This window comes from Tachysurus vachellii, chromosome 16 (assembly GCF_030014155.1).
Source record: "Tachysurus vachellii isolate PV-2020 chromosome 16, HZAU_Pvac_v1, whole genome shotgun sequence".
Taxonomy (NCBI): domain Eukaryota; kingdom Metazoa; phylum Chordata; class Actinopteri; order Siluriformes; family Bagridae; genus Tachysurus; species Tachysurus vachellii.
Window position 1 is genome coordinate 13,044,951 of NC_083475.1, and position 26,564 is coordinate 13,071,514.

The following is a 26,564-nucleotide window of genomic DNA, read 5'->3' on the forward strand; positions in this document are numbered from 1 at the left end:
TAGTAAACCACTAACACAGAAAGATAAAAAAAATACCAAATTCACACATTCAATGCTGAAAATTTCTCACATGTGGATTATTTACAACGAATGAAACAACTTGTTCTGTAACACAACTTTCATATCAGAGCTGATGTTGGGCTGCAGTTGCTATAGCAACCAAAGAACCATCCAGCTGTTTCCCCAAAGCACAGAAAAAATAGATAATATTAAATTACAACCACATACAATACACGTACAATATATTACTCACAATGTGAGCAATTCAGGGTGTTGTTTTTACTTGGTTATAACATGGTTATACCAGTATTACTACTCAAATATCCAAAGGATGTTGACTCCTGAGAGCCCCAGGTTGACTCTTCTGTAGAGGAACAAAAAAAAGACACACAGCAGAATTAATTCCTCAGGTTTCAATTCAATTCTTGTTGCTTGTATTAGTCATTTACTTATAAGCAATAGGCTACTTGTATCAGTCTTTTGGTAAAGTTATCTGGATGTATTTCACTAGATGTCGCCTTGGGTACGGCAATACATTGGAACAAATGCGTCAATAGAGCTGCCATCTTGGTACAGGTGACCCCCGCCTCGTAATGCATCAGCATCAATGTAGGCAAAGAAATAAAATCACTATAAATCGTCATGAATGCGATTTTCTAGTTTTTTTTTTGTTTGTTCCAAAGGTCAGACATGTATTTATCATTAAGTCCAGAGAAATATTAATGTTTTGATATTAAGATAATCTACTTTTTCAAAATATAATGCATAGTGGAGTGGAAACTCCATCCTCAGGTGGTGAGCCAGATATGACAGAGGTACGGTCAGGATGCCGGACATGTTAACTCTCTGAGCTTGGCCCGTGAGAGGTGGAATCTGAATGCGGCTGGCTTGCCCTCGTCAGTTATACATACTATGCACCCTTTAATAAGTCGTTTTATGAAGGGGGCGCGCCGGTGTCTAAGCAGATGGTTCCATTATGGGATCTACCCATCGACTTAGAAGCCTTGTCTCAACATCCTTTGGAGCCGATAAAGGCGGTGGGTCTTAAGTATCTCTCTCTTAAGACGGCACTGCTCCTGGCTTTGGTGACAGCCGAGCGTGTAAGTGATTTACTTACATTTACATGTCGGTCGGCCCGTCTTGTTTACAATTCGCTGCTTTCGTGCCTATGTTTATGGAATCGGCATATAGGTGCCCGTCTACTGAACTGGTGGCTTTTCATCCTCCTCCGTTTTCTTCCCCGGAGGAGCGGAAACTTAATACATTGTGCCCGGTGCGGGCTCTTCAGGCGTATGTGGAGAGAACAGCAGGTTTCAGAACTGGTGACCAGCTGTTTGTGTCTTGGACTACTCCTCACACAGGGAAGCCGTTATCTCGGCAGCGGCTATCCCACTGGATTGTGAGGGCTATATCTGTAGCTTATAGTTGCAGGGGTCTTCAACCCCCTAAGGGAAGAAATCTCGTTAATGACGTAGACAGGGGTCGACCTGGCTGATGTAGACAGGGCGGAGCCTGGTCGCAGGTCGACCTGTCTGTAAAGACAGACGTAGTGTCATAAGAGCTTCCGCAGTTGGTCACGCCCAAAGCAGTTCCCATAATGAAACACCTCACTCTGTTATCATAGAACCGGGGATTACGTTAAGACTCACCTATCAATTACGAAAAAGGCGCATCGGCGTCTTAAGTAAAGTTGGCCGCATATTCACAGATTGGAGTTTCCCGAGTCAATAACTCCTGAGCTAAACGCTTTTACTAGCAAAACGCTGTTGTAGCTGCGTCTCTACATTACTACGATAGAAAAGAGGTGTTATTTGTGTAGTAACAGTGTTTGTCTCAGGAGTTATTGACTCGGGAAACTCCAATCTGTGAATATGTGCCAACTTCCGGCTCCTTCAGTTCTCTCCAGCGCTTTAAAGCTGATCCTATATTAAAACGGTCCTACTTCTTACCTTATCGTAAGTCTTTCTTAGCTTTCTTTCTTTGTTTTTATCCTCCTTGTCAATGTTAAAACCGCTTTCTGCTAATGTCACACATGCGCACTGAACACTCTCTCCGCCGCATATTGACAAGACACGCCCCTTTCTGCTCAATGTCTACACTTTTTTTATGGGGGGGGAGGTTGAGTGAGCAGGGTGGTGGTTGGGTGGAAAGCGAATAAGTGAAGAATTCGATCGGCGCTGGCGACGGGTTCTGGCCGGAGGAGTCGGGAACGGAGGAGGGTGTTGGATCGCAGCGGCGGCTCAAAGGCGAGGATTTAAAGGAGGGAAAATTACGGAAGTCGTGCCGGATTGGTGCGCCTCGTGGACAGCTGATTAGCAGCTGATGCAGCTTACTACGCGGCCTGCCTGAACTAACGCGATGCATGATTGTAGTGTGTATTAGTATAGTGTAGTGTGGATTAGTATAGTGTAGTGTATATTAGTGTAGTGTGTATTAGTATAGTGTAGTGTGTATTAGTATAGTGTAGTGTGGATTAGTATAGTGTAGTGTGGATTAGTATAGTGTAGTGTGTATATTAGTGTAGTGTGTATTAGTATAGTGTAGTATTTACTAGTGTAGTGTGGATTAGTATGGTGTAGTGTGTATAGTGTAGTGTATATTAGTATGTTGTAGTGTGTATTAATATAGTGTAGTGTGGATTAGTATAGTGTAGTGTGTATTAGTATAATGTAGTGTGTATTAGTATAGTGTAGTGTGCATAGTGTAGTGTGGATTAGTATAGTGTAGTGAGTATATTGCAGTGTTGATTAGTATATTGTAGTGTGTATTAGTATAGTGTAGTGTGGATATTGTAGTGTGGATTAGTATAGTGTAGTGTGGATTAGTATAGTGTACTGTGTATAATGTAGTGTGTATTAGTATAGTGTAGTGTCTAAAGTGTAGTGGATTAGTATAGTGTAGTGTGTATTAGTACAGTGTAGTGTGCATTAGTATAGTGTAGTGTGGATTAGTTTAGTGTAGTGTGTATAATGTAGCGTGTATTAATATAGTGTAGTGTCTAAAGTGTAGTGTATTAGTATGGTGTAGTGTGTATTAGTATAGTGTAGTGTGTGTAGTGTAGTGTATATTAGTATGTTGTAGTGTGTATTAATATAGTGTAGTGTGGATTAGTATGGTGTAGTGTGCATAGTGTAGTGTGGATTAGTATAGTGTAGTGTGTATAATGTAGTGTGTATTAATGTAGTGTGGATGAGTATAGTGTAGTGTGTATAGTGTAGTGTAGTGTGGATTAATGTAGTGTCTATAGTGTAGTGTGGATTAGTGTAGTGTGTGTATAGTGTAATGTGTATTAGTATAGTGTAGTGTGTACAGTGTAGTGTGTATTATTATAGGGTAGTGTCTAAAGTGCATTGTGTATAGTGTAGTTTAGTGTGGATTAGTATAGTGTAGTGTGTATAGTGTAGTGTGTATTACTATAGTGTAGTATGTATAGTGTAGTGTAGAACAGTATAGTGTAGTATGTATAGTGTAGTGTGTATTAGTGTAGTGTATATTAGTATTGTGTAGTGTGTATAGTGTAGTATTTCTTATAGTGTAGTGTGTATTAGTATGGTGTGTGTATTAATATAGTGTAGTGTGGATTAGTATGGTGTAGTGTGTATTACTATAATGTAGTGTGGATTAGTATAGTGTAGTGTGGATTAGTGTAGTGTGTATTAGTATAGTGTAGTGTCTAAAGTGTAGTGTATTAGTATGGTGTAGTGTGTATTAGTATGGTGTAGTGTGTATTAGTATAGTGCAGTGAGTTAATATAGTGTGGTGTGGATTAGTGTAGTGTGGATTAGTATAGTGTAGTGTATATTAGTATGGTGTAGTGTGTATTAGTATAGTGCAGTGTGTATTAATATAGTGTAGTGTGGATTAGTATAATGTAGTGTGGATTAGTATAGTGTAGGTTGTATAGTGTAGTGTGTATTAGTATAGTGTAGTGTAGTGTGTATAATGTAGTGTGTATTAGCATCGTGTAGTGTGGATTAGTATAGTGTAGTGTGGATTAGTATAGTGTAGTGTGGATTAGTATAGTGTAGTTGGATTAGTATAGTGTAGTGTGTATATTGTAGTGTTGATTAGTATAGTGTAGTGTGTATTATCATGTAGTGTGTATTAGTATAGTGTAGTGTGTACAGTGCAGAGTGGATTAGTATAGTGTAGTTTTTATTAGTATAGTGTAGTGTGGATTGGTATAGTGTAGTGTGTATATTGTAGTGTTGATTAGTATAGTGTAGTGTGTATTATCATGTAGTGTGTATTAGTATAGTGTAGTGTGTACAGTGCAGAGTGGATTAGTATAGTGTAGTTTTTATTAGTATAGTGTAGTGTGGATTGGTATAGTGTAGTGTGGATTAGTATATTGTAGTGTTGATTAGTAAAGTATAGTATTGTCACAACCAGGGAAGGAAGGAGACAGACCCGTACGCAGGATAGCTTCAAATGAAAGGGGTTTAATAAATGAGGAAGACAAAGACAGAAAAGACGATAACTGAAACAATACAAATGACGACACTTAACAATGACTTGACATGACGAAGGAGTAAACGTAACTAATGAATCCGCCCTGCCATCGGCAATGCGGCTCACATTTATACTCAGGACAATAATGACACAATGAGGAGCAGGTGTGGTGACAGGGAGGAGCAGACGAAGGCGGGGCAGACACGTGACGAGGAACGATAACAAATGCACATGGCCAAAAAGTCCGGGCTGAGTCCTGACAAGTATGTATAGTGTAGTGTGGATTAGTATAGTGTAGTATTAGTATAGTGTAGTGTGGATTAGTATAGTGTAGTGTAGTGTGGGATAGTGTAGTGTGTGTATAGTGTAATGTGTATTAGTATAGTGTAGTGTGTACAGTGTAGTGTGTATTATTATAGGGTAGTGTGTGTCAGTGTAGTGTGTATAGTGTAGTGTGGATTAGTATAGTGTAATGTGTAGTAGTTTTGTGTAGTAGTTTAGTGTAGTGTGTATTAGTATAGTGTAGTGTGTACAGTGTAGTGTGTATAGTATAGTGTAGTGTGGATTAGTATAGTGTAGTGTGCATAGTGCAGTGTGGATTAGTATGGTGTAGCGTGCATTAGTATAGAGTAGAGTGTTTAGTGTGTATTAGTATGGTGTAGTGTGTGTATAGTGTAGTGTGGATGAGTATATTGTAGTGTGGATAGTGTAGTGTTGATTAATATAGTGTAGTGTGTATTAGTATAGTGTAGTGTGTATAGTGTAGTGTGGATTAGTATAGTGTAGTGTGTATTAGTATAGTGTAGTGTGTGTAGTGTGTATAGTGTAGTGTGTATTAGTATAGTGTTGTGTGTACAGTGTGGTGTGGATTAGTATATTGTAGTGTGGATCAGTATAGTGTAGTGTGGATAGTGTAGTGTAGTGTGCATAGTGTAGTGTGGATGAGTATATTGTAGTGTGTATAGTGTAGTGTGGATTAGTATAGTGCTGATTAGTATAGTGTAGTGTGTATAGTGTAGTGTGTATTAGTATAGTGTAGTGTGGATTAGTATGGTGTAGTGTGTGTATAGTGTAGTGTGTATTAGAATAGTGTTGTGTGGATTAGAATAGTGTAGAGTGTATTAGTATAGTCTAGTGTGGATGACTATAGTGTAGTGTGGATTAGTATAGTGTAGTTTGTATTAGTGTGGATTAGTATGGTGTAGTGTGTATTGCTATAGTGTATTGTGTATTAGTATAGTGTAGTGTGTATACTGCAGTCTGTATTAGTATAGTGTAGTCTGTATCAGTATAGTGTAGTGTTGATTAGTATAGTGTAGTGTTGAGTAGTATAGTGTATTGTGCATAGTGTAGTTTGTATTATTATAGTGTAGTGTGGATTAGTATGGTGTAGTGTGCATTACTATAGTGTATTGTGTATTAGTATAGTGTAGTGTGTATACTGTAGTCTGTATTAGTATAGTGAACTGTGTATAGGGTAGTTTGTATTAATGTAGTGTAGTGTGGGTTAGTATAGTTTCGTGTGTATAGTGTAGTCTGTATTAGTATAGTGTAGTCTGTATTAGTATAGTGTAGTGTGTATTACTATAGTGTAGTGTTTATCAGTATAGTGTAGTGTGTATTAGTGTAGTGTGTATAGTGAAGTGTGTATTTGTATAGTGAAGTGTGTATTAGTATAGTGTAGTCTGTATCTGTATAGTGTAGTGTTGATTAGTATAGTGTAGTGTTGATTAGTATAGTGTATTGTGTTTAGTGTAGTGTGTATTAGTATAGTGTAGTGTGGATGACTATAGTGTAGTGTGGCTTACTATAGTGTAGTGTGCATAGTGTAGTTTGTATTATTATTGTGTAGTGTGGATTAGTATGGTGTAGTGTGCATTACTATAGTGTATTGTGTATTAGTATAGTGAACTGTGTATAGGGTAGTTTGTATTAGTGTAGTGTGGGTTAGTATAGTGTAGTGTGGATTAGAATAGTGTCGTGTGGATTAGAATAGTGTTGTGTGGATTAGTATAGTGTAGTGTGTAGTGTTGTGCGGATTAGTATAGTGTAGTGTTGATTAGTATAGTGTAGTCTGTATTAGTATAGTGTAGTCTGTATTAGTATAGTGTACTGTGGATTAGTATAGTGTAGTGTGTTTTGCTATAGTGTAGTGTGTATAGTGTAGGGTGTATTACTATAGTGTAGTGTTGATTAGTATAGTGTATTGTGTTTAGTGTAGTGTGTATTAGTATAGTGTAGTGTTGATGACTATAGTGTAGTGTGGCTTACTATAGTGTAGTGTGCATTACTATAGTGTACTGTGTATTAGTATAGTGTATTGTGTATACTGTATTCTGTATTAGTATAGTGTACTGTGCATAGTGTAGTTTGTATTAGTGTAGTGTAGTGTGGGTTAGTATGGTGTAGTGTGCATTACTATAGTGTATTGTGTATTAGTATAGTGTATTGTGTATACTGTAGTCTGTATTATTATAGTGAACTGTGTATAGTCTAGTGTGTATTAGTATAGTGTAGTGTGTATAGTGTTGTGAGGTTTAGTATAGTGTAGCGTGTATTAGTATAATGTAGTGTGGATTAGTATAGTGTAGTGTGTATCAGTATAGTGTTGATTAGTATAGTGTAGTGTTGATTAGTATAGTGTATTGTGTTTAGTGTTATTAGTATAGTGTAGTGTGTATTAGTATAGTGTAGTGTGTATAGTGTAGTCTGTATTAGTATAGTGAATTGTGTATAGAGTTCGATTCCCGCCTCCGCCTTGTGTGTGTGTCGTGGGTTTCCTCCGGGTACTCCGGTTTCCTCCCCCGGTCCAAAGACATGCATGGTAGGTTGAGTGGCATCTCTGGAAAATTGTCCGTAGTTTGTGATTGCGTGAGTGAATGCGAGTGTGTGTGTGCCCTGCGATGGGTTGGCACTCCATCCAGGGTGTATCCTGCCTTGATGCCCGATGACGCCTGAGATAGGCACAGGCTCCCTGTGACCCGAGGTAGTTCGGATAAGCGGTAGAAAATGAGTGAGAGTGAGTGTGTGTGTTTATTCCCTGAAGGTCTGTGTTTTTAGGTTGAAAGCTGGAAAAACAAAATATACCTCACATTTTGCCTCAAAAATAAAAAATAGTCTGAGCTCACTATCTTTAATTTTCTTTAACTTTTCATAGCTGCTGTAGTTGATCATATGACCAGAACTGTTCTTCTTCCTATCTCAAACATGTACATCTATTTGTATTGATATATTATGGTGTATGCCTCATGAGCTATCTGTTAAGTGTTTGTTTTTTCCCCTACAGCTAGATGGGGCTATTTGTTTGCACTTCAGTTCATGAGTACTTTCTGACTCCTTATGTGTAGTTTCTACTCATAACTAAACCAGTGTAAACTCAGTTATAGGTCACTAAAGTAACTGTAAAAATCCCAAATTATTAACAGCTACAATTAATGGAGCCTTCACATTTCTCTTCTTGATGTATTTAATCACATCGTACTTCACAAATATAGTGCTGAATGTGAATGATGATGGTGATGATGATGAAGATGATGATGATGATGATGGGGTTGGGTCGGTCATTCTGCTTCTTTGCTACGTCTAACTAGTCTAACAGCGGTCGGCACTGTTTCTGTTACTGTTTACTATTTATTGTCTTTTGTGTATTGCATTTTTTGTACTGACTTGTAACTTTGTGTCTGCACTGTCTTTTGTCCTGCACTGTCTTTTGTCCTGCACTGTCTTTTGTCCTGCACTGTCTTTTGTCCTGCACTGTCTTGTCTGTCTTGTTTGTCTTGTCCTGCACTGTTTGCACCAGGTTGCACAGTTGCACTTTATGTGGCTAAGACTACTTACAAGTCTTTAGCCCTGTCTTTGTTTTATGTAGCACCATGATTCTGGAGAAACGTTGTCTCATTTCACTATGTACTGCAACAGCTATATATGGTTGAAATGACAATAAAAGCTTCTTGACTTGACTTGATGTCCTTTAATTCAATTTTTCAATTCAAGTTTATTTGTATAGCGCTTTTTACAATGGACATTGTCTCAAAGCAGCTTTACAGAACATAAACGTAGAACAGAAGATAAACATAAGGAGAAGTATAAATAATTAATATAATAAAAATCCAAAATATATATAGTTCACAGTGTGTATGTATGTATGTATGTATGTATGTATGTATGTATGTATGTATGTATGTATGTATGTATGTATGAATGTATGTGTATTTATCCCCAATGAGCAAGTCTGAGGTGACTCAGGCAGCAGTGGCAAGGAAAAACTCCCTTAGATTGGTAAAGAAAGAAACCTTGAGAGGAACCAGACTCGAAGGGGAACCCATCCTCATGGGTTAAATAGCAATATTTTAATTAAACATACATAAAAAAATACAAATTCTGTCATTACACAAGTATGCTGAATTAAATAGAAGCTTTTTTTCTGACATCTACATTGAAGTTTTGTTTTTTGTTGACTTCTAGCTGTAGACAGTGATTTATTAATCATGCTTCGTGCCAGGCTTCTAATTCTTACTCACTTGACAATTCCACCCCACACCACCAGAGGGCTCCATCACCACAATACTCATATAGCTCATTTTCACTCAGTTTCACTGAGATTCACACAGTTTATCCACTGACTCAATGTATCTATATATTCAGTTTTCTGTATCTTATTGTGATGTCTTGTATTTTCAATCATTGCAGCTCTGAAATTTTCAGATACAAAGTTTCAGAGAGATTTTTTCAAACAGGGCATATTTTTGCTGTGGTCTAAATCCAAGTGTGATTGTTTCTGGTGCCCCTGTAGCATTAGTCAGGTTTCAGACTCATTTGATTCTTTCTTTCTTTTGGTTCTATTATGTACAGAAATGCTCCTCACCTCTTCTATGTCCCACACTGTTCCCCTGCAAATCGTATTTTGAGGAAACATCATTGACTAAAAAACAGATTACAGCTTATTTAAAAGAGTACTCTGAATGATACAGACAGGCACCAGATTGTATTGACCGTAAAGGAGTGTCTGATTCAGTCATCTCCTGTGCTGACTGTGAAGAGATCCTGATACAGATACTGCAGCTTCATACACGAGAGCCTTAAACACCTAGCAAAGAGCATAGAAAACCAAGAAATCAACTGCAGTCCCTTTGTAGGGACATGGATGACCTGGCTCAGCTCAAACTGATGATCCCAGAAGTAAAACTGTGCAGTATAGATGCTCATGTCATCCTTCTTTTTAGCCTAATGGCTGGACTTCCTTCTTCTACTTTGTCTGAGGTACACCAATGTTTATTTTCATGCTAAATATGACCTGAAGCCCAATGCTCATATGTAGTCTCATAAACAAGTCTAAATTGATTGCTCTCAGGTTGTATTTTATACTTTAATCTAACCATGAAGCCACCCTTTAAATGCATATAACATTTTTCTGGAGAGTTAAAAAATCCAGTCCGTCTTGATTCATTCTGTCCAGTGTTTAGATATGGAATGAAAATTGCCCCTAATTATACACTATTGTGTGTATGTATATAAATATAAAACTTAATTTTTAAGTATGCATACTTATTTTTTAAGTATGCAGACTTAATTTTTAAGTGTGCATACTTGCTTTTTAAGTATGCACACTTAATTTTTGAGTATGCATATTATGCATTCTTTGAGCCAAGAAGAAGCTTTTATCGTCATTTCAACCATATATAGCTGTTGCAGTACACAGTGAAATGAGACAACATTTCTCCAAGATCATGGTGCTACATAGAACAAAGACAGAGCTAAGGACTTATTAAGTTAGTCCTAGCCACATAAAGTGCAACTGTGCAACCTGGTGCAAACAGTGAGGGACAAGACAAAAAGACAGTTCAGGACAAAAGACAGTGCAGGACAAAAGACAGTGCAGGACAAAAGACAGTGCAAACAATTATCCCAACATGACATTTTCTGCTTTTTTGTCACTGAATATAGGCTACGGTGCAATTTCCAGTGTGGATGTAATTTATCATGTATTATGAAGGGAAAGGAGGATTTGCGATTCAGTTTTCAGGTTTTTGTGCTGCTGCTTATTATCCACAATTCAGCAATTTATCTATACAGTGAGACAGCAGGTTCCTCTTCTGATGTGGTTTGCCAAGTAAGACTGGTTAGGGATGCACAACCCACAGCATCAATTGTACTTTTTCTCAGAGCTGGTCACAACAGACTCCAATATTCTACAGTGCAAGGTGGACTATTTAGCCAATGGCAAGTAATTGGGAAAAAAACAGCTTATTGCGGTTTTCTCGAGCTAGGATTGGTTCGGAGTTTATGCGTTAAATCGTTCAGCTCAGGGATTGGCTACTGTGAGCTATGAGTGACCAATTAGATTTTAGGAAGGCGGGACTTGTCGAAATATGGGTGGGGAAAATATCTTTTGTTAATCTCTGTTTGAGTGACAAGCTGAGGATATAATTAGGTTCAGAGTTTTAAAATGTGTTCATAGATTTATTAGGGCCCGAGCACCGAATGGTGCGAAGCCCTATTGTTTTTGCTCTGGTTTATTATAATTATTTTATTTTTTTTTTTCCCACACATTGGCCAATTGGGGTCCCTTAACATGCTCGAAAACTCTTGAAATTTGGCACACACGTCAGAGTCGCGCAACACTAGGATTGGACAAAGGTTGGAATACGGGCGTGGCAGGGGGGCTCTGTAGCGCCCCCTGTAATGCAAAAACAAACATTGGTGCACAGATCGGGCAATTATGTACGCACATGTACGAGAGTTGGTACGCATATAGATCTCATCGACCCGAACAACTTTCGCGCTCTAAACTATGAGCTCCGCCCAACAGGAAGTCGGCCATTTTGGATTGTTTTATAAGTGCATGCGGTGAACTTTTAAATTTTCCTTAAACCTTTCCCTTTCCCTCCTAGGGAATTCATGCGATTGACATCAAACATGGTGAACATGATGCCGAGACATTGCACTTGCTAAATTGCGAAGGGATTTTTGATACCTCGAACGGTGCTGCCATGGCGAGGCGACTAAGTTATGGCGAATTCAGAGAAACAGGAAGTGTCTAATATCTAAAGCAAAAAATGTCTTATTGGGATGACACGCGGTGTGTATGTTCGGCCAAGGATTCCGATCGCATCAATGTGCCTATTGTGAATCTCGGACATAGCGCCACCAACAGGCGCCAGGAAGTGTGTCAGTCACAACAGTTGCATGTGGTGAACTTTTAAATACTCCTCCTAGGACATTGATGCGATTGACACCAAAAGTGGTCAACATGATGCCGAGACATTTTTGATATCTCAAACACTGTTGCCATGGCATCGTGTCAAAGTCTACTTTTATTTCAGGCATATTTAAGGCTTTTAAATTTAACTTTAAATTTGACACATACATCACATTTGTCGGCTGTTAAGTGTGGACAAAAAGGTCAGACAAAGGTGTGTCTCTTAAGTGGCTCACTAGCGCCCCCGTTTGTCTAAAATGTGGGGTTTCATTTACCTACAGTCCCCAAATGGGTCAGTAACAACATAAAATAGTCCACTGATATTTACCCACATGATGCACTTGCCCACCGTGCATTGTTTTCTGGGAGGCACCGTATAGCGATAAAAAAACGTGCGAGGGCCCGTCATCGCTGCTTGCAGCTATATTTTTTATTGTTTTTTTTTGTGGTTGGGTTTTAATGTTGACTGTTTTATGTGGAACAATGTTGACAACTTCAACTATTTATTATTATTATTATTATTATTATTATTATTATTATTATTATTATTAACGATATTATTATTATTAACATTATTTTTTTTTTATTATTATTAATATTATTATTAACATTATTATTAGTAGTAGTATTTTAATTATTATTATTAATGCAAAAATATAAGCACAAGAGTATAAATTCTCTGCTGATAGATTAGTGAGTTATTTCGGCACACTATAAACAAGCTGTACACAATATGACAGAATGTTCTGCTAGAACATTCAAGAACAATCCCTTGTACCAATCCATCCCTAATCCAACAATTAATGACAAATTAATTCAGTATTTTCATAATTAGACGTTGTTGTTAGAAAACACTATCACTTTAAAACCTCTCTGGTCCCTGAATACTGGAGCTGGAGGTTCTGGAGGTTGATTTTTTCCTCCTAGGTTCCTGTTTATTAGCAAAAATCTCCTTGTTATCGTACATTTGGCACAGAACTAGTTAAATTAAACCAAAGACTTTAAACACAAAACACACTCCACATACCGGTTCTTTACAAAACCGTATATCAATTGAGATATTGTGACTTTATATAGTGATAATCCAGTTCATGGTTCTGTTCACACGCATGCTTCAACCCAGCACGACTTCCCCTGTGATGTCAGTGACTTTGAGAAGGTGAAAGTCAGGATGTGCACATGTGCCAGACGGTTCTTCTTCTATGCGTGTTTTTCTGCATGTGAATAGACGTGATGTTTGTTTGTTTGTTTTTTACCAAACAGATGACTAATTTTCTTTTTCGCCAGTTCATTGCTGATGTTCTTACAAGTTTTTTTTTTTAACTCTTTCCAATATTCACCTTCATTTATCTAAGATAAACTTTATCTAGTTAAAATAATAATAATAATAATAAAATTATTAAATTAATAATCATCGGTATCTGCGTCCTCGTCCCCCAGTTCGTCATCCTCCTGCATGAGCAGGCCATCGAGCAAGCCATCGGGAGCGGAGGCATGTCCGGGGATTCGGCTTCCATCATGTCCGCCCAGCTCTTACTAGCTCGCGGCAGATGGGCAGTCGCTGTCGAGGCAGCTTCAGACAGGCAAGGGTCCTGCTGGTTAGCCACCGACACTTTCAGCCTCCTTTCCAAGATTTTCACTGGCATTGACGCACAGTCAGCGCATGTCTGCGGGTCTGCTAGCAACGTTTGAGTGTGCCAACCCCAGAGGCACGGGGAGAACATGCAAACTCCACACACAAGGCGGAGGCGGGAATCGAACCCCCAACCCTGGAGGTGTGAGGCGAACGTGCTAACCACTAAGCCACCGTGACCCCTGTAAAGACACACTGTAACTAAATACGCAATGGGGGATCAGAATAGCTCGCCACGACGTGGAGGCTATTCCAAATTTAGAGTCGTCACTCACCGCAATCCCTCCACTGATGCCGCATTCTGCGACGGAAACTAATGACAGTTTATCTGTTGAACAGTTAAGCGAAATCAGCAAGTCGGGATGTGCTGAGAGAGCTTGCTGCAGTCTCCCACGGGAAGAAAGCAGGAATGACGTAGAGAGGGGTTGACCTGTCTGTCAAAGACAGACATGGTGTCATAAGAGCTTCCGCAGTTTCGGGCCCGTGTGAAGTTTTGCTAGAGAGCATGTGGATGATCCAGAAGAGGATTGGGAGAATGTCATATGGTCAGATGAAACAAACATAGAACGTTTTGGTAAAAACTCAACTCGTATTTGGAGGAGAAAGAATGCTGAGTTGTATCCAAAGAACACCATACCTACTGTGAAGCATGGGGGTGGAAACATGCTTTGGGGCTGTTTTCCTGCAAAGGGACCAGGACGACTGATCCGTGTACAGGAAAGAATGAATGGGGCCATGTATCATGAGAATTTGAGTGAAAAACCTCATTCCATCAGCAAGGGCTTTGAAGATGAAACATAGCTGGGTCTTTCAGCATGACAATGATCCAAACACACCACCCGGGCAATGAAGGAGTGGCATCATAAGAAGCATTTCAAGGTCCTGGAGTGGCCTAGCCAGGCTCCAGATCTCAACCCCATAGAAAATCTTTGGAGGGAGTTGAAAATCCGTGTTGCCCAGCGATAGCCCCAAAACATCACTCCTCAAGAGGACATCTGCATGGAGGAATGGGCCAAACTACCAGCAACAGTGTGTAAAAACCTTGTGGAGACTTACAGAAAACGTTTGACCTCTGTCATTGCCAACAAAGGGTATATAACAAAGTGTTGAGATGAACTTTTGTTATTGACCAAATACTTATTTTCCACCATAATTTGCAAATAAATTCTTTAAAAATCAGACGTGATGTGATTTTCTGATTTTTTTTTTCCTCATTTTGTCTCTCATAGTTGAAGTGCACCTATGATGAAAATTGCAGGCCTCTCTCATCTTTTTAAGTGGGAGAACTGGCACAATTGCAGGGTTCCTACAGGTTTCCTAAAGCTAAATTCAAGTCTTTTTAAGACCTTTTTAAGACCATTTATATAAAAAATTAATACCTATTTCACGTCCCTACCAGCAAAGAAAAACAAAATCCTTGAACTTGTGTTCATTTGTTTTTCAAATGTGGAATGGGTAAAAGATAAGCCAAGCAGTGTGAAAAATAAAAACATTTCAGTAGGCCACAAGAAAGTTTGCCGAACAATGTTAAGTTGTTTTTTAACATGAGCTAGCTACTTATTCCATGCTGGGAATATGGGGAACTGAGAGACCCCTGAACAATAAACATCGAAAATCAGAACTCAACAATAAATTCAATTAAATTAAGAAACACAGTCAACTCCTTAGCTCTTCAGTCAGGGCAGCAATGTCTTTATGAAGGACAGCCAGTTCCGTCAACTTCTCCTTATGGCCTCTCTGCAAGAGGTTGGACCTGGAGATCAGGTCAGTGTTGGTGTGGACCCAAAAGCTGTGCGCAGATCCACTCTAGTTGCGGCCATAGCTGGAGGGTCTGCAGCGCTAGCAGCAAGCTGGCTAACATTAGCTCCTGTTGCCACTTCAGGCACATTAGCAGATAGCTGGCTAACACTAGTTGGTTGAAACACGCAGGCGATGGAAGGAGTTTGTTTTTGTCTATTGAGAGCGTTAATGTGCTTGGACGACTTGGCATGAGACTCTAATGCCTTCATTCCCATTGTACTTAGCTGAATCCTTTTTTTGCATATGGTGCAAAACGCCTCAAAAACGTTGTTGTCCACTGGTTTTAACCAATGATGAAAAGAGTTTTTATCCAGCCACGCTTCATTAAATTTACATTTAATAACCTCAGAATGAAACTGGTAGCTAGCTAACGTAAATACAAACTTTAAAAATATAACTGCGTGCGTCAGTCTAGTGTTAATTTTGTCACCTATTTTTAATTTAGTCTTAGTCTTGTGCCAAATGTCCTTGTTAGTTTTAGTCATATTTAGTCATTCACATATCTTTTTTTGTTAGTCACGTTTTAGTCGACTAAAAGTCTTTTAATTTTAGTCTAGTTTTAGTCAAAAAATTGTAGCTTGACATTCACATCATAATCAACATGAATAATTAGGCTTAAAAACAAATGTATATGTAAGGGAATCAAGTTTAACAATTCCATGTAATATTGCTCCAAATATCATCAATAATGGTGTGTGCAATACCATGTATAACTTGCATTAAGTTGGTAATTTATATATATTTTTTACATATATATGTGTATTCAATATTACATGGAATTGTTAAACTTGATTCCCTTACATATACATTTGTTTTTAAGCCTAATTATTCATGTTGATTATGATGTGAATGTCAAGCTACAATTTTTTGACTAAAACTAGACTAAAATTAAAAGACTTTTAGTCTAAGTTGTTTTTTAACATGAGCTAGCTACTTATTCCATGCTGGGAATATGGGGAACTGAGAGACCCCTGAACAATAAACATCGAAAATCAGAACTCAACAATAAATTAAATTAAATTAAGAAACACAGTCAACTCCTTAGCTCTTCAGTCTGGGCAGCAATGTCTTTATGAAGGACAGCCAGTTCCGTCAACTTCTCCTTATGGCCTCTCTGCAAGAGGTTGGACCTGGAGATCAGGTCAGTGTTGGTGTGGACCCAAAAGCTGTGCGCAGATCCACTCTAGTTGCGGCCATAGCTGGAGGGTCTGCAGCGCTAGCAGCAAGCTGGCTAACATTAGCTCCTGTTGCCACTTCAGGCACATTAGCAGATAGCTGGCTAACACTAGTTGGTTGAAACACGCAGGCGATGGAAGGAGTTTGTTTTTGTCTATTGAGAGCGTTAATGTGCTTGGACGACTTGGCATGAGACTCTAATGCCTTCATTCCCATTGTACTTAGCTGAATCCTGATTGATTATGATGTGAATGTGACAGGGGGGTGGGAAGAGGTTTCAGGTTGGGGGTGCTGAGTTTTTTCTGTCACCACTTTTGAATAAGAAACAATATCGAGGCTATAAAACTTGTCAAAACTCCGCGAATCACAAAAGTATCAGTGAGAAGTTGAGAACACTCGTTTAAACAGTGCATACACTCGAACTTGACCGCACATCACATTTTTTACTTTATACATACTGCTTTTAATCGTAATGCAAAGACCGGTCATCGGGACATAAGCTGTCATGTACAATAAAAGAGCCTGTGCAGCGACAGGAAATATAATTTAACACGAAAAGCCTTGACCTAGGGTGGACTTGTGCTCAGGAGTTTTATTTATTTATTCATTTATTTATTTATTTATTTATTTTTCTGAGCGGCGTGTGGACGAATTCTTTCTACGCACACACTATTTTATTTCTTGATAACACACCGTTGCCATGAAAAACAGAGCGTTGCCATGGACACACAGGATTCTAACCGTAGAGACGGAGCGCATTATTTTTCTTTAGAGGAAACAATACAATTGTTTTTAAATCAATAAACTCCTTTTTAAATCATTTTGAGTCAAATTATCGATTTATTTCGTAGGTAACAATATAATAAGCGGGATCCGCTTCATGGACCTGTAACTTGAGCAACTGCGCGAAGCCGCGAACTCTTATAAAGGCGGATATTTTAAAGGCGTCACAGCTGATGAAAAAGCAGAGACAATTGTAGACGAAATGAAGAGAGATTTTAGGTTGTTGACGAACATATTTTGTCTCGTCTCGTCTGACGAAATTAACACTACGTCAGTCAACCTTTCCTGTGGAATGCTGAGATTTTCATTGATTTCTCGCGGTTCTCCTTTGCTTGTTGTGTTGTGTTGTAGTCTATGGCTGTGGTGTCATAGCACGTGATCTTCCTTTACTGAAGGCATCCCGTGTTCGCAGTATTTTGTACGGTGACCCGGGGCTGCGTTGCGTTTTCAATTATTGGTTCCGTCACTGTTTTATACTACGTCATTTAATCAAACTAATCGTGGTTGACAAATGAAACTTTTGAGGAAAATTACAATATGGAGAAGTTACATACAGCACAATTTTTAAGACCCAAACATCAAAATTCAAGACTTTTTAAAGACTTTTTAAGGTGTTATTTTCAAATTAATAAATTCAATGCTTTTAAGACTTTTTAATACCCCGCGGGAACCCTGAATTGGTGGCTGACTAAATACTTTTTTTGCCCCACTGTATGTGTGTGACAAATAAAATTTGATTTGATTTGAAGGTTGAAATATTGTTGTTTTTAACATTCAGTTTGAATGCAATACTAAGTTCAGGTGGAAAATGTTTACATTTATAAAAGCAAAACATGACAAAGAAAACACAATAATTACACAAGCACATAGAAGTCTAAAAATGTGCATTTTAATTTATTGCATATCAAAATAACCAAAAAACTCCCAAGAACTAAATCAAAAGAAGTCCTTTTGGCAGATATCATCCAAAATGATGGTTATAAATCAGCCATGTGAGTGTTTACACCAAATATTTGCTGAAGATCAAGCTGTAAAAAAGATGCAAATGATACAACAAATAAGATGCTCTATAATTTGGTCTGTTAGCAGGTCAGATCATGAAAAAAGAGCTATTTATCTTTATGCATCACACACACAAACACACACACACACACCTGATCTAAAGTGTGATTACGATAACTGATCCCTGTATAAACCTTTCCTGTAAGGGAAATTACAGCTTCAGCTAAATCTTAATCAGCTCAGGGAGTAAATCTCCATTCTGTTGTGTGAGTGTGATAAATAACTGTAAGCACATTACCAGTATTCAACACAACCAAAACCACATGTCGGAGTTTAAGTAACAAACATTTTCTCACATCAGACCTTAATTGGTGAACATCATAATTCCTGCACGCAGAAAAGTTTCATTAACAAACTCAACCAGCAAAAAGCGAGAGTCTCATTTAGGTCCTGTTACCTAAATAGTTTATATAGTTTTAATAACGAGGATAACGAGCATGGGCCGAATGGGATGAGAAATATACAGCAGAGATAAGAGGTTTATGCCTACAACAAAATCACTGATGCTCTAGTAAACCACTTGCACAGAAAGATAAAAAATAACATAATTCACACATTCAATGCTGAAAATTTCTGCAGCTTTGTGTCAAACAAAGCTGTCTCACATGCGGATTATTTACAACGTCGAAACAACTTGTTCTGTAACACAACTTTCATATCAGAGCTGATGTTGGGCTGCAGTTGCTATAGCAACTAAATAACCATCCAGCTGTTTCCCCAAAGCACAGGAAAAACAGATAATATTAAATTTCAACCACATACAGCCATGTACAATATATTACTCACAATGTGAGCAATTCAGGGTGTTGTTTTTACTTGGTTATAACATGGTTATACCAGTATTACTACTCAAATATCCAAAGGACGTTGACTCCTGAGAGCCCCAGGTTGACTCTTCTGTAGAGGAACAAAAAGACACACAGCAGAATTAATTCCTCAGGTTTCAGTTAAATTCTTGTTGCTTGTATTAGTCATTTACTTATAAGCAATAGGCTACTTGTATCAGTCTTTTGGTAAAGTTATCTGAATGTATTTTTGTACCCGATATTAAAAAAAGTCATGCCAGATTTCCAAGATTCAGTAAAACTAATTTTCTTCATACTCATATACATGTGGCTAATCAGCTATAAATCTTTCAGTACATTCACCGCATATCCAATTTACATTTAGTGACATCTAATAAAACTGAAAGCACTGAAAACAAACCCTGACTGTAGCAGGATTTCTTTTGTCTTAAATGAATAGTTAATCTTATTTTATGGATGTGTGTATGCAGTCACAAAAATAGGACAATTGAATGTAAAAAATGTAATTTAAAACTGATCAATTGAGGTTCCTATTAGTGAGGTTCCTTTGTGCACATGCTCAGAAGCTTTTAATAATTTTTAACCAAACTAGATTTTCATAAACACCGCAAATTCCTTGTGTAAATGCTCCAGTGATCGAGCCATGAATAGATATGTAGACATGACAGGAGTACTCTTGTAGTTACTTCTGATAGTGAAACTTACCCCAGCATCCCAGACTCCTTGGTTTTGATAATGTAAAGGAACATGAGGATTGTGTGGAACAAATTGTTTCTTCCCTGCAAATCAACAAGCCACGTTACAGGAATGAAGGTGATAATAAACGGCTGTTATATTAATCATATGGAGGGCACAGTGGAGAACACACTGTACCTTAGGCAGGCTGTAGATATGGCCTTGATACACAAGCTGATAGTGAGGTGGGCTGATGCTGCTCTGGTGAATGCAGAAGAGGTTCTCGTTGGAAAGATCTGAATAAACCATACCAAAAAAAATGGGTTGAAAAAAAACATGTCTAGAAATAAATATAAATGTTAGCATTATTTATGGCTTTACCTGGTTTGTTTGGAGTCTGGATAAAATGTTGAGAGGTGAAGGTTTTTCCATCTGGGTACTTTGGGTGAGGAGGAAGTCTGGAGTCCAGGTATGTGCACAGAATATTCATGAGGATCTAAAAGACGTTAAACAAAACAGTCAAAGCTATTCGAATAGTAACCTGCTAAAGTGGAAAGTCAAAAGTTCCTATAGTCCCTGTTTACATGGTGCATTAATATATGTGGCCAAGGCTAAATACAGGTGTGAACAGGGTCAAAAGAGTCTTGAAGATGCACTGTGATCCAACTTACTGATTTAAGTAAGCTAGAAATTATGTAATCACTGGAAAACAATGAATGAGTTCTCTGTTTCGAGGATAATTCTGTAATATCATAGATGAAATCAGTAGCGTCGTTCATATTCTACACCCAAGTGGCTAAGAAAGCTTTTATTTTGATTGGAAGAAGTCACGAGGGTTTAGCAATTTTGTGGTTTAAAGTCCTCATAAACTTGACTGCTGATTAGAGACAGAGCGATTTCCTGTCAAGAAAGAATAAAAGCCAGACTTATGGCTGAAAATAGTTTGCATCTTTTCCTCAGCCCGTACTCGGCCACGACTACACTGCCTTACATCCTTTATCCAAACCCAACAATCCCACTAGGTGAGTCGACCGAAACATTGTAGTTGTTCATATTACATTAATATTTATCCATCTTACATTCAGGGTGGGGATGTCACAAAACATTATCAATCATAAACCTTTTGCGAATGTGACCCATTTTTAAGAACCACAGATTTATTCATGTCATTACCAGACCACATGATTAAAATGTTTAAAAATGGTCTGTAACCTGACATGTAATATGCTTTGCAGGACATATCTACCTTAAACTAAACACAGAAGACTGACATAATAAAATGTGCTTTCCAGGCTTGCTCGAGCAGAAATCAGATCACAAGCATTCATTCTCCATAACGGGACAACGGAACTCACATCAGAGTCAGTCGGGAGATCCGTGTCCCATTTCCTGTTCTTCAGGTTCCCGCCAGCGTTCCAGCGAAAGGAGCTCATGCAGCCACTGTGGGCCAGCTCTAAAGAGCATTAGCATAGAATTATTGCAATAAATAAATCCTAACCAGACTCAAACAAAATCACTAATCCACATGTCACCCAATGCTGTGTGTTTTGTCTAAAGATAATTACCCTTGATTCTCTCTACCAGATATTCCTGGTTGGATGTGATGTCCAGATATTGCACTATAGTGTTGAGAGTGGGAATGGCTAAGGCTTTGGCTACAGCAGCCTGTTTCAAATTGCTGATACTGGCCTCTAGAGGGAAAAAGAAAGCATGATATGAGAATTTAAAACTGCAATACAAGGTGCTGGAAATAACCCTACAATAAATAACAATATCATATGAGCAGATACCTCCTATCTGTAACTCCGGGCAGCCCATTCTCCTCAGCTGGCTGTTGATGGATTCTATTTCCTTTACCAGATGAACCAGAATGGTGTCATTTATCCACTGCATGTGAGAGAACAGAACAAATGAGCTACTAAAACTACAATAATAATAATAATAATAATAATAATAATAATAATAATAATAATCACAATCAAAATGGCATCTGTGTAGTTTGAATTTTTTGTCATTAAAATGAATTTTTTGTCATTAAAATGAAATTAAAATGAAATTTCCCCTAAGAATCCTATTTTGTTTGATCTAAATAAAGTAATGACAGTAACTGACTGCAACTCACATTTCTTAGTTTGGCGGTCCAGCTGTCAATGCTGTCAGTAACCACACGGCTGGTTGTGATCCGTGCCCAGACCTGAGCAACACAAAAATAATTCAAACAATTCATATGAAATCTGGCTTCCTAACTAAAAAAAGTTACCCCACACACACTCCAACACTATGAACCATCCAGCGGTGCACAGGTATTCAAATACCTGAATAAATCATTGAGGGGCCAGTATTCAAATGCTGAACTCACTACCTGGGTATATGTTTAAATATACAACACTTATCTAAATGTGCAATGTAGAGGTAAGTGTCAGAGGTAGGTAGATTTTGCTCTCATATCTGGTTTTGTCTCTAGCACATTGAAAGATCAAATCCCAAGACAAGCATCTTTACTAACTTTACTAACTGCTTAGCTCTCTACACAGCAGTCCATTTAAATGAATTGTGAATAAAAGGATCGGCCATATGAATAGATGTAAATACGATATTTTTGGCCAGTTCCTGTACAATACTTATTATAGGAAAGAAATAACAGTTCACCTCTTCAGCAGCTTGCTTGGATCCCAGTTCAGTTTCGTCTTTGTGGGCAGAGGGAGCCTGTGAGCGGCAGGCTGGCTGGTACTGGAACTTCCTCAGGCTCTGAGCGTAATCACCCATAGAGCGATTGTAGTTCCAGAAGGTTGGACTGTGTGACTGAGATGTCGAATCTGGACTCCCTGATGAAGAATAAAAAAAAACATGTCCTCAAGAGAATTAAGGAATAATTGATGACATTGATGACAATCTGCATTGAATGTCATCAATGCCGAGAGAGAGAGAGAGAGACAGACAGACAGAGAATGAGAGAGTGAGAGAGAATGAGAGAGAGACAGACAGACAGAGAGAATGAGAGAGAATGAGAGAGAGAGAGAGAGAGAGAGAGAGAGAGAGATAATGTGAGAGACAGAATGTGAGAGAGAAAATTAAGAAAAAAGAGAAAGAGCATGCAGGCAAAAAAGCCTGTGAACATCAATATTTGTTTATTGGTTGTATTTTCTGCTGTAATAAACAATGCAAAACCCTGTAAACATGTAGTTCTATCCTTATTTATTTATAAACAAGCAGCTCATTTTTCTGTTATTTCATTTAACTTGGTAAAATGAATGCTTGACAGCCTTACACTTCCACATCAAGTCCTGTGTTATGACATTACACATAATTTACCAAGATGACCCCGGTGGCTCTTCTCTTCTTCAGAACGAAGGAATTTCTCCAAAGATTTAGGGTCATCCATGTAGTCTTCCTTCCCTCCAGGAGAGCTAAAAACAGATGGGGATGTGCGATAGCGTGTTCTTAGACTGGTGCCTTCTACTGGGCCCAGGCTGCTCGGGTAAGGAGGGGAAGACGGACTGTAGTTCAATACCTAAAAGAAATATATTGCTATTTTCAGGGCAATCTGCTAATAACAAATAGTCAGAACTAAAAACAAGCTGGTAAAGAGAATGGACTATTTACAGCTGTTGTAATGCAAGCGATAACGAAAACATTGTAATCATGAACAAAATGCAGTGGTTAAGAAGAACAAAACATTTTAGGACGTCTTGTAGACATTAGGAACATAATTATCTTTGAGGGGGTGAACAGAAAACCTTTTTTATATCACACCAAGCCTTCATTAAATACACCGTCAATCTGTTCCAGCATGACAATGCCCTTGTGCACGAAGCATAAAGACATAGATTACCAAGGTTGGTGTTGCTCTTGTGGATGAATGAGCACAAATTCTTCATCCATGTTACAATATCTAGTGAAAAGACTTCCCAAAACAATCAGAAGCAAAGTTAAAGCCCATGGTTTTGGAATGGGAGGGTTAGTACTCCTTACTTTTGGTCATCTAATGTTCATCTCAGGTAGAAATATAGATGTACTTAACCTGGAAAATATTGGCATTGACGTACTAGGCAGAATTACAACAATATATTTAAAAAATGGAAGAGATTTTTTTCACCAGTTCTATATATTTGCTCACCAAAGAGAAGAAATGTCACATATGAAGCTCTGGTTTCATTAAGGTTTGACAGTATATGATCTTATATGGTCACATAAGAGCTCATTGTTTTTCAGTGCTGTGTGTACAGACCTTGCCAAATGCCAAAGACGGTGAAAAAGGTCTACTGCTGCCAGGAGTGGAAGGGCTGCACAGAGGTGGGCTGAACCCAGACACACAGCTGGGGGAAAACTTCGGACTGGTACTGGGGGGCCGTGCAGGGCTGAAACTGAGCACGTTCTGTCCCTGGAGTGGTGATGATCGGGGAACCACCGGAGTCTCTTTCTTCTCTGGCTTTTGGGGAGGGGAGGCCTGAATTCCTGCAGGCAAAAGGTTTACAGCTCAGAAAGCAAATTCTTCTCAGACATGCAAATAAGAATGTATTCATTCTTATATTTCATATTTTACATATTCAGTCAGAAAGGACTTTCAGACATAGTCTGTTTTAAAAAGAAAAAACACAAACAATTGCTAAAGAAGCTAAGCATGGCTTATGCACATAGCCACTTTTACGAGCTTTTCATATTCTAATTTTATGTGCTTTAATCTTAAAAGAAGCTCTTTGGCATATACTGCATTATATCTATAACACCAATGTTAAACATGCTTCAGCCATTTACTGTAGGGAACAAAAAGCTTTTGGGATTGTGTACAGATTTCTAAATGGATCACAAGACATGTAAGAAATGTAATATACAGCTACATATCAGCAAATATTTCTGCATGATGGTTATTCATAATTACCTGAGTTGCGGAGGCCGAGGAGTCGATGCTGCTCGGGTGAGAGAGTAATGGTTGAAGGCGCCATGGTGTACTTAAAATACTTCCAAAAATCAAAGACAGCATTCAGGCTGAACAAAGAGGCCAGGGCAAGTTCTGGTAATTAAAAAAAAAATCTTAGAACAAAAATAACCGACAAAGACGTAATTTCTACAAATATTTTTGTATCCTTTTCTCTCTCTGAGAATCCATACTTACCAATGTACCAGATTGGCCAATAAGTTATGTTATAGTATCTGCTGAGCAGATTTCCTGACCTGCAACACATGTAAATACTGGTTAACATACCAGTGAGAAAAATACAACATTACACATCACTTACATGCAAGATATTTGCAGAATTCCTTACATTTCTGTGTAAATCATTCCAGCAAGAGAGACATTGAGAACCGCCCAGGCCAGGAGAACCTGACGCTCGTGTTCCTCTCTTCTCATCCTCATGGTCTTGTCAATGAGAGAAGTTGTCCCATCTCTTTGTGGTGTCATTGCCTGTTTCGGTTTTGTGCTGTCTGTTAAGAAAAACAGACTTTCACATGAAAATGAACTGGTTCCACATCTTTGTCTTAGCCACACTGCTACATTCAGCAACGTTTTAGACTCGTTTAGAGACTTCATTTGAAAATATAATTCAAGACAAATCTAGTGGAATTACTGAGCAGAGGTTTATGACTCTCTATAAGACTCTCTACATGACTCCTGTCTATTCAGCACCAGTGTCTAAGATATGCAAAGAATAATGACTGGCGACTATTGTCTGTTCATTTTAAACTCCATTCTTCTAAATTCACAAATAATAATAATAATAATAATAATAATAATAATACCTTATTCCATTTATATCCTTTTTTATATCCAAATAGGCAATTTGGTTTCTTAACATGTATTACAGGTTGCTCTTTACAGCACCACTGTGCTTATATTTACTTTTTTTTTTTTTAACTATCAGGACAAAAGCAGAGTAATATACAACAAACTCTGATATTTGTTGCTTACCTTCTTTAGTTAGCATTTAGCACAGAAGCGTCTAAGCGCCCTCTGCAAACTGTAGCACTTTATTAGTGCTTTAAAATAAACCTAAAACAGAAACTTCTACCTATAATACACGGCAGAAATTATAAATAAAGTTACAGAAAGCTACCAGAGATACATATCTTAAAATTCATAAACCTAGCCTGCATCGTCTCAGCGCCAAACGATGCAGCGTGAGATTCTGGCTGAATCCCAAATAGCGCTCTGTTGCGTAAGTAGTGCACCAGATAGGGACTAGATTTAATTATATCAACGCCTCTGTAGGGCGCTTCTAGGGTTAGGGGTAGGGTTAGGCAGCTGTTTTTGAAAACGACCCAAAGGACAAGCACGTCAACTCACAGGAAGTTTTAAATATTTCAAAATAAAAGCTATGGCGTGGGTTTCGGATTTTTTTTACCTGTTCTAATTTAAAATCGGATTGTTTTATTTATCTTGATTAGAACCTCTGTCTGGGATTAGCTCACAATGAGTTTCTTTCAAAATGAATCATAGTTTTTTCTTTCCTTTTCTTTTGAGTGAAACTAGAATAATATCTTTCATTTGAAATTAAATTACTTTTAAAACATATCCACGTTTACAGGCATTATCCACATCTGTACATCAGATTCATCCATTTAGAGAAGCAGCATTCATGAATATGACACAATATGAATTTCAATAATTTCAGTCAATTTATTAGACTTTTTTTTTAAATAGTCTTCCTACATATCATAAAAATGTGTGCAATATTTCCAAGCATAACGTTCAAAACTCTGTATAAAGTCACATATCACTGCGACATCTCTAATATTTTCACATTCACATAACAAATTTATATTAACTCCAAAGGAGTCCATAAGTAGAGGTTATAAATGTAGAGGTAGCTGAAATTAAATTTTGTGGAAGTGTGACCACCATGCCTTACATTTATTTAAATCTATTGATTATTATTGATTATCATTAAAACAGATTTTTTTTCAGGAGTAGAGAAGTGACATGGGGAATATGGAGGCCTATGGACATCCCCTTACAATAATAGTTAATAATAATAACGTG

General features: G+C 38.0%; 1 protein-coding gene across 2 annotated transcripts; it reads right to left on the minus strand.

Moving 5' to 3' along the window:
* Nucleotides 1-99: 99 nt before the first annotated feature.
* On the minus strand, nucleotides 100-25,733 carry tmem209 (transmembrane protein 209). 2 transcript variants are annotated; one of them, XM_060889947.1, is made up of 15 exons: nucleotides 25,494-25,733; nucleotides 24,850-25,009; nucleotides 24,699-24,757; nucleotides 24,465-24,596; nucleotides 23,814-24,040; nucleotides 22,898-23,096; nucleotides 22,235-22,410; nucleotides 21,708-21,779; nucleotides 21,376-21,472; nucleotides 21,151-21,276; nucleotides 20,941-21,038; nucleotides 19,967-20,081; nucleotides 19,784-19,881; nucleotides 19,616-19,689; nucleotides 100-364 (listed from the first exon to the last, which is right to left on the minus strand). In XM_060889947.1, the coding sequence occupies exons 1-15, from the start codon at nucleotides 25,507-25,509 to the stop codon at nucleotides 313-315; spliced, it is 1,701 nt and encodes a 566-aa protein (XP_060745930.1). In that variant the 5' UTR covers nucleotides 25,510-25,733; the 3' UTR covers nucleotides 100-312. The 2 variants fall into 2 exon arrangements, with proteins under 2 accessions (XP_060745930.1, XP_060745929.1); XM_060889946.1 differs by lacking the exon at nucleotides 100-364 and adding an exon at nucleotides 17,916-19,001.
* Nucleotides 25,734-26,564: the final 831 nt, after the last annotated feature.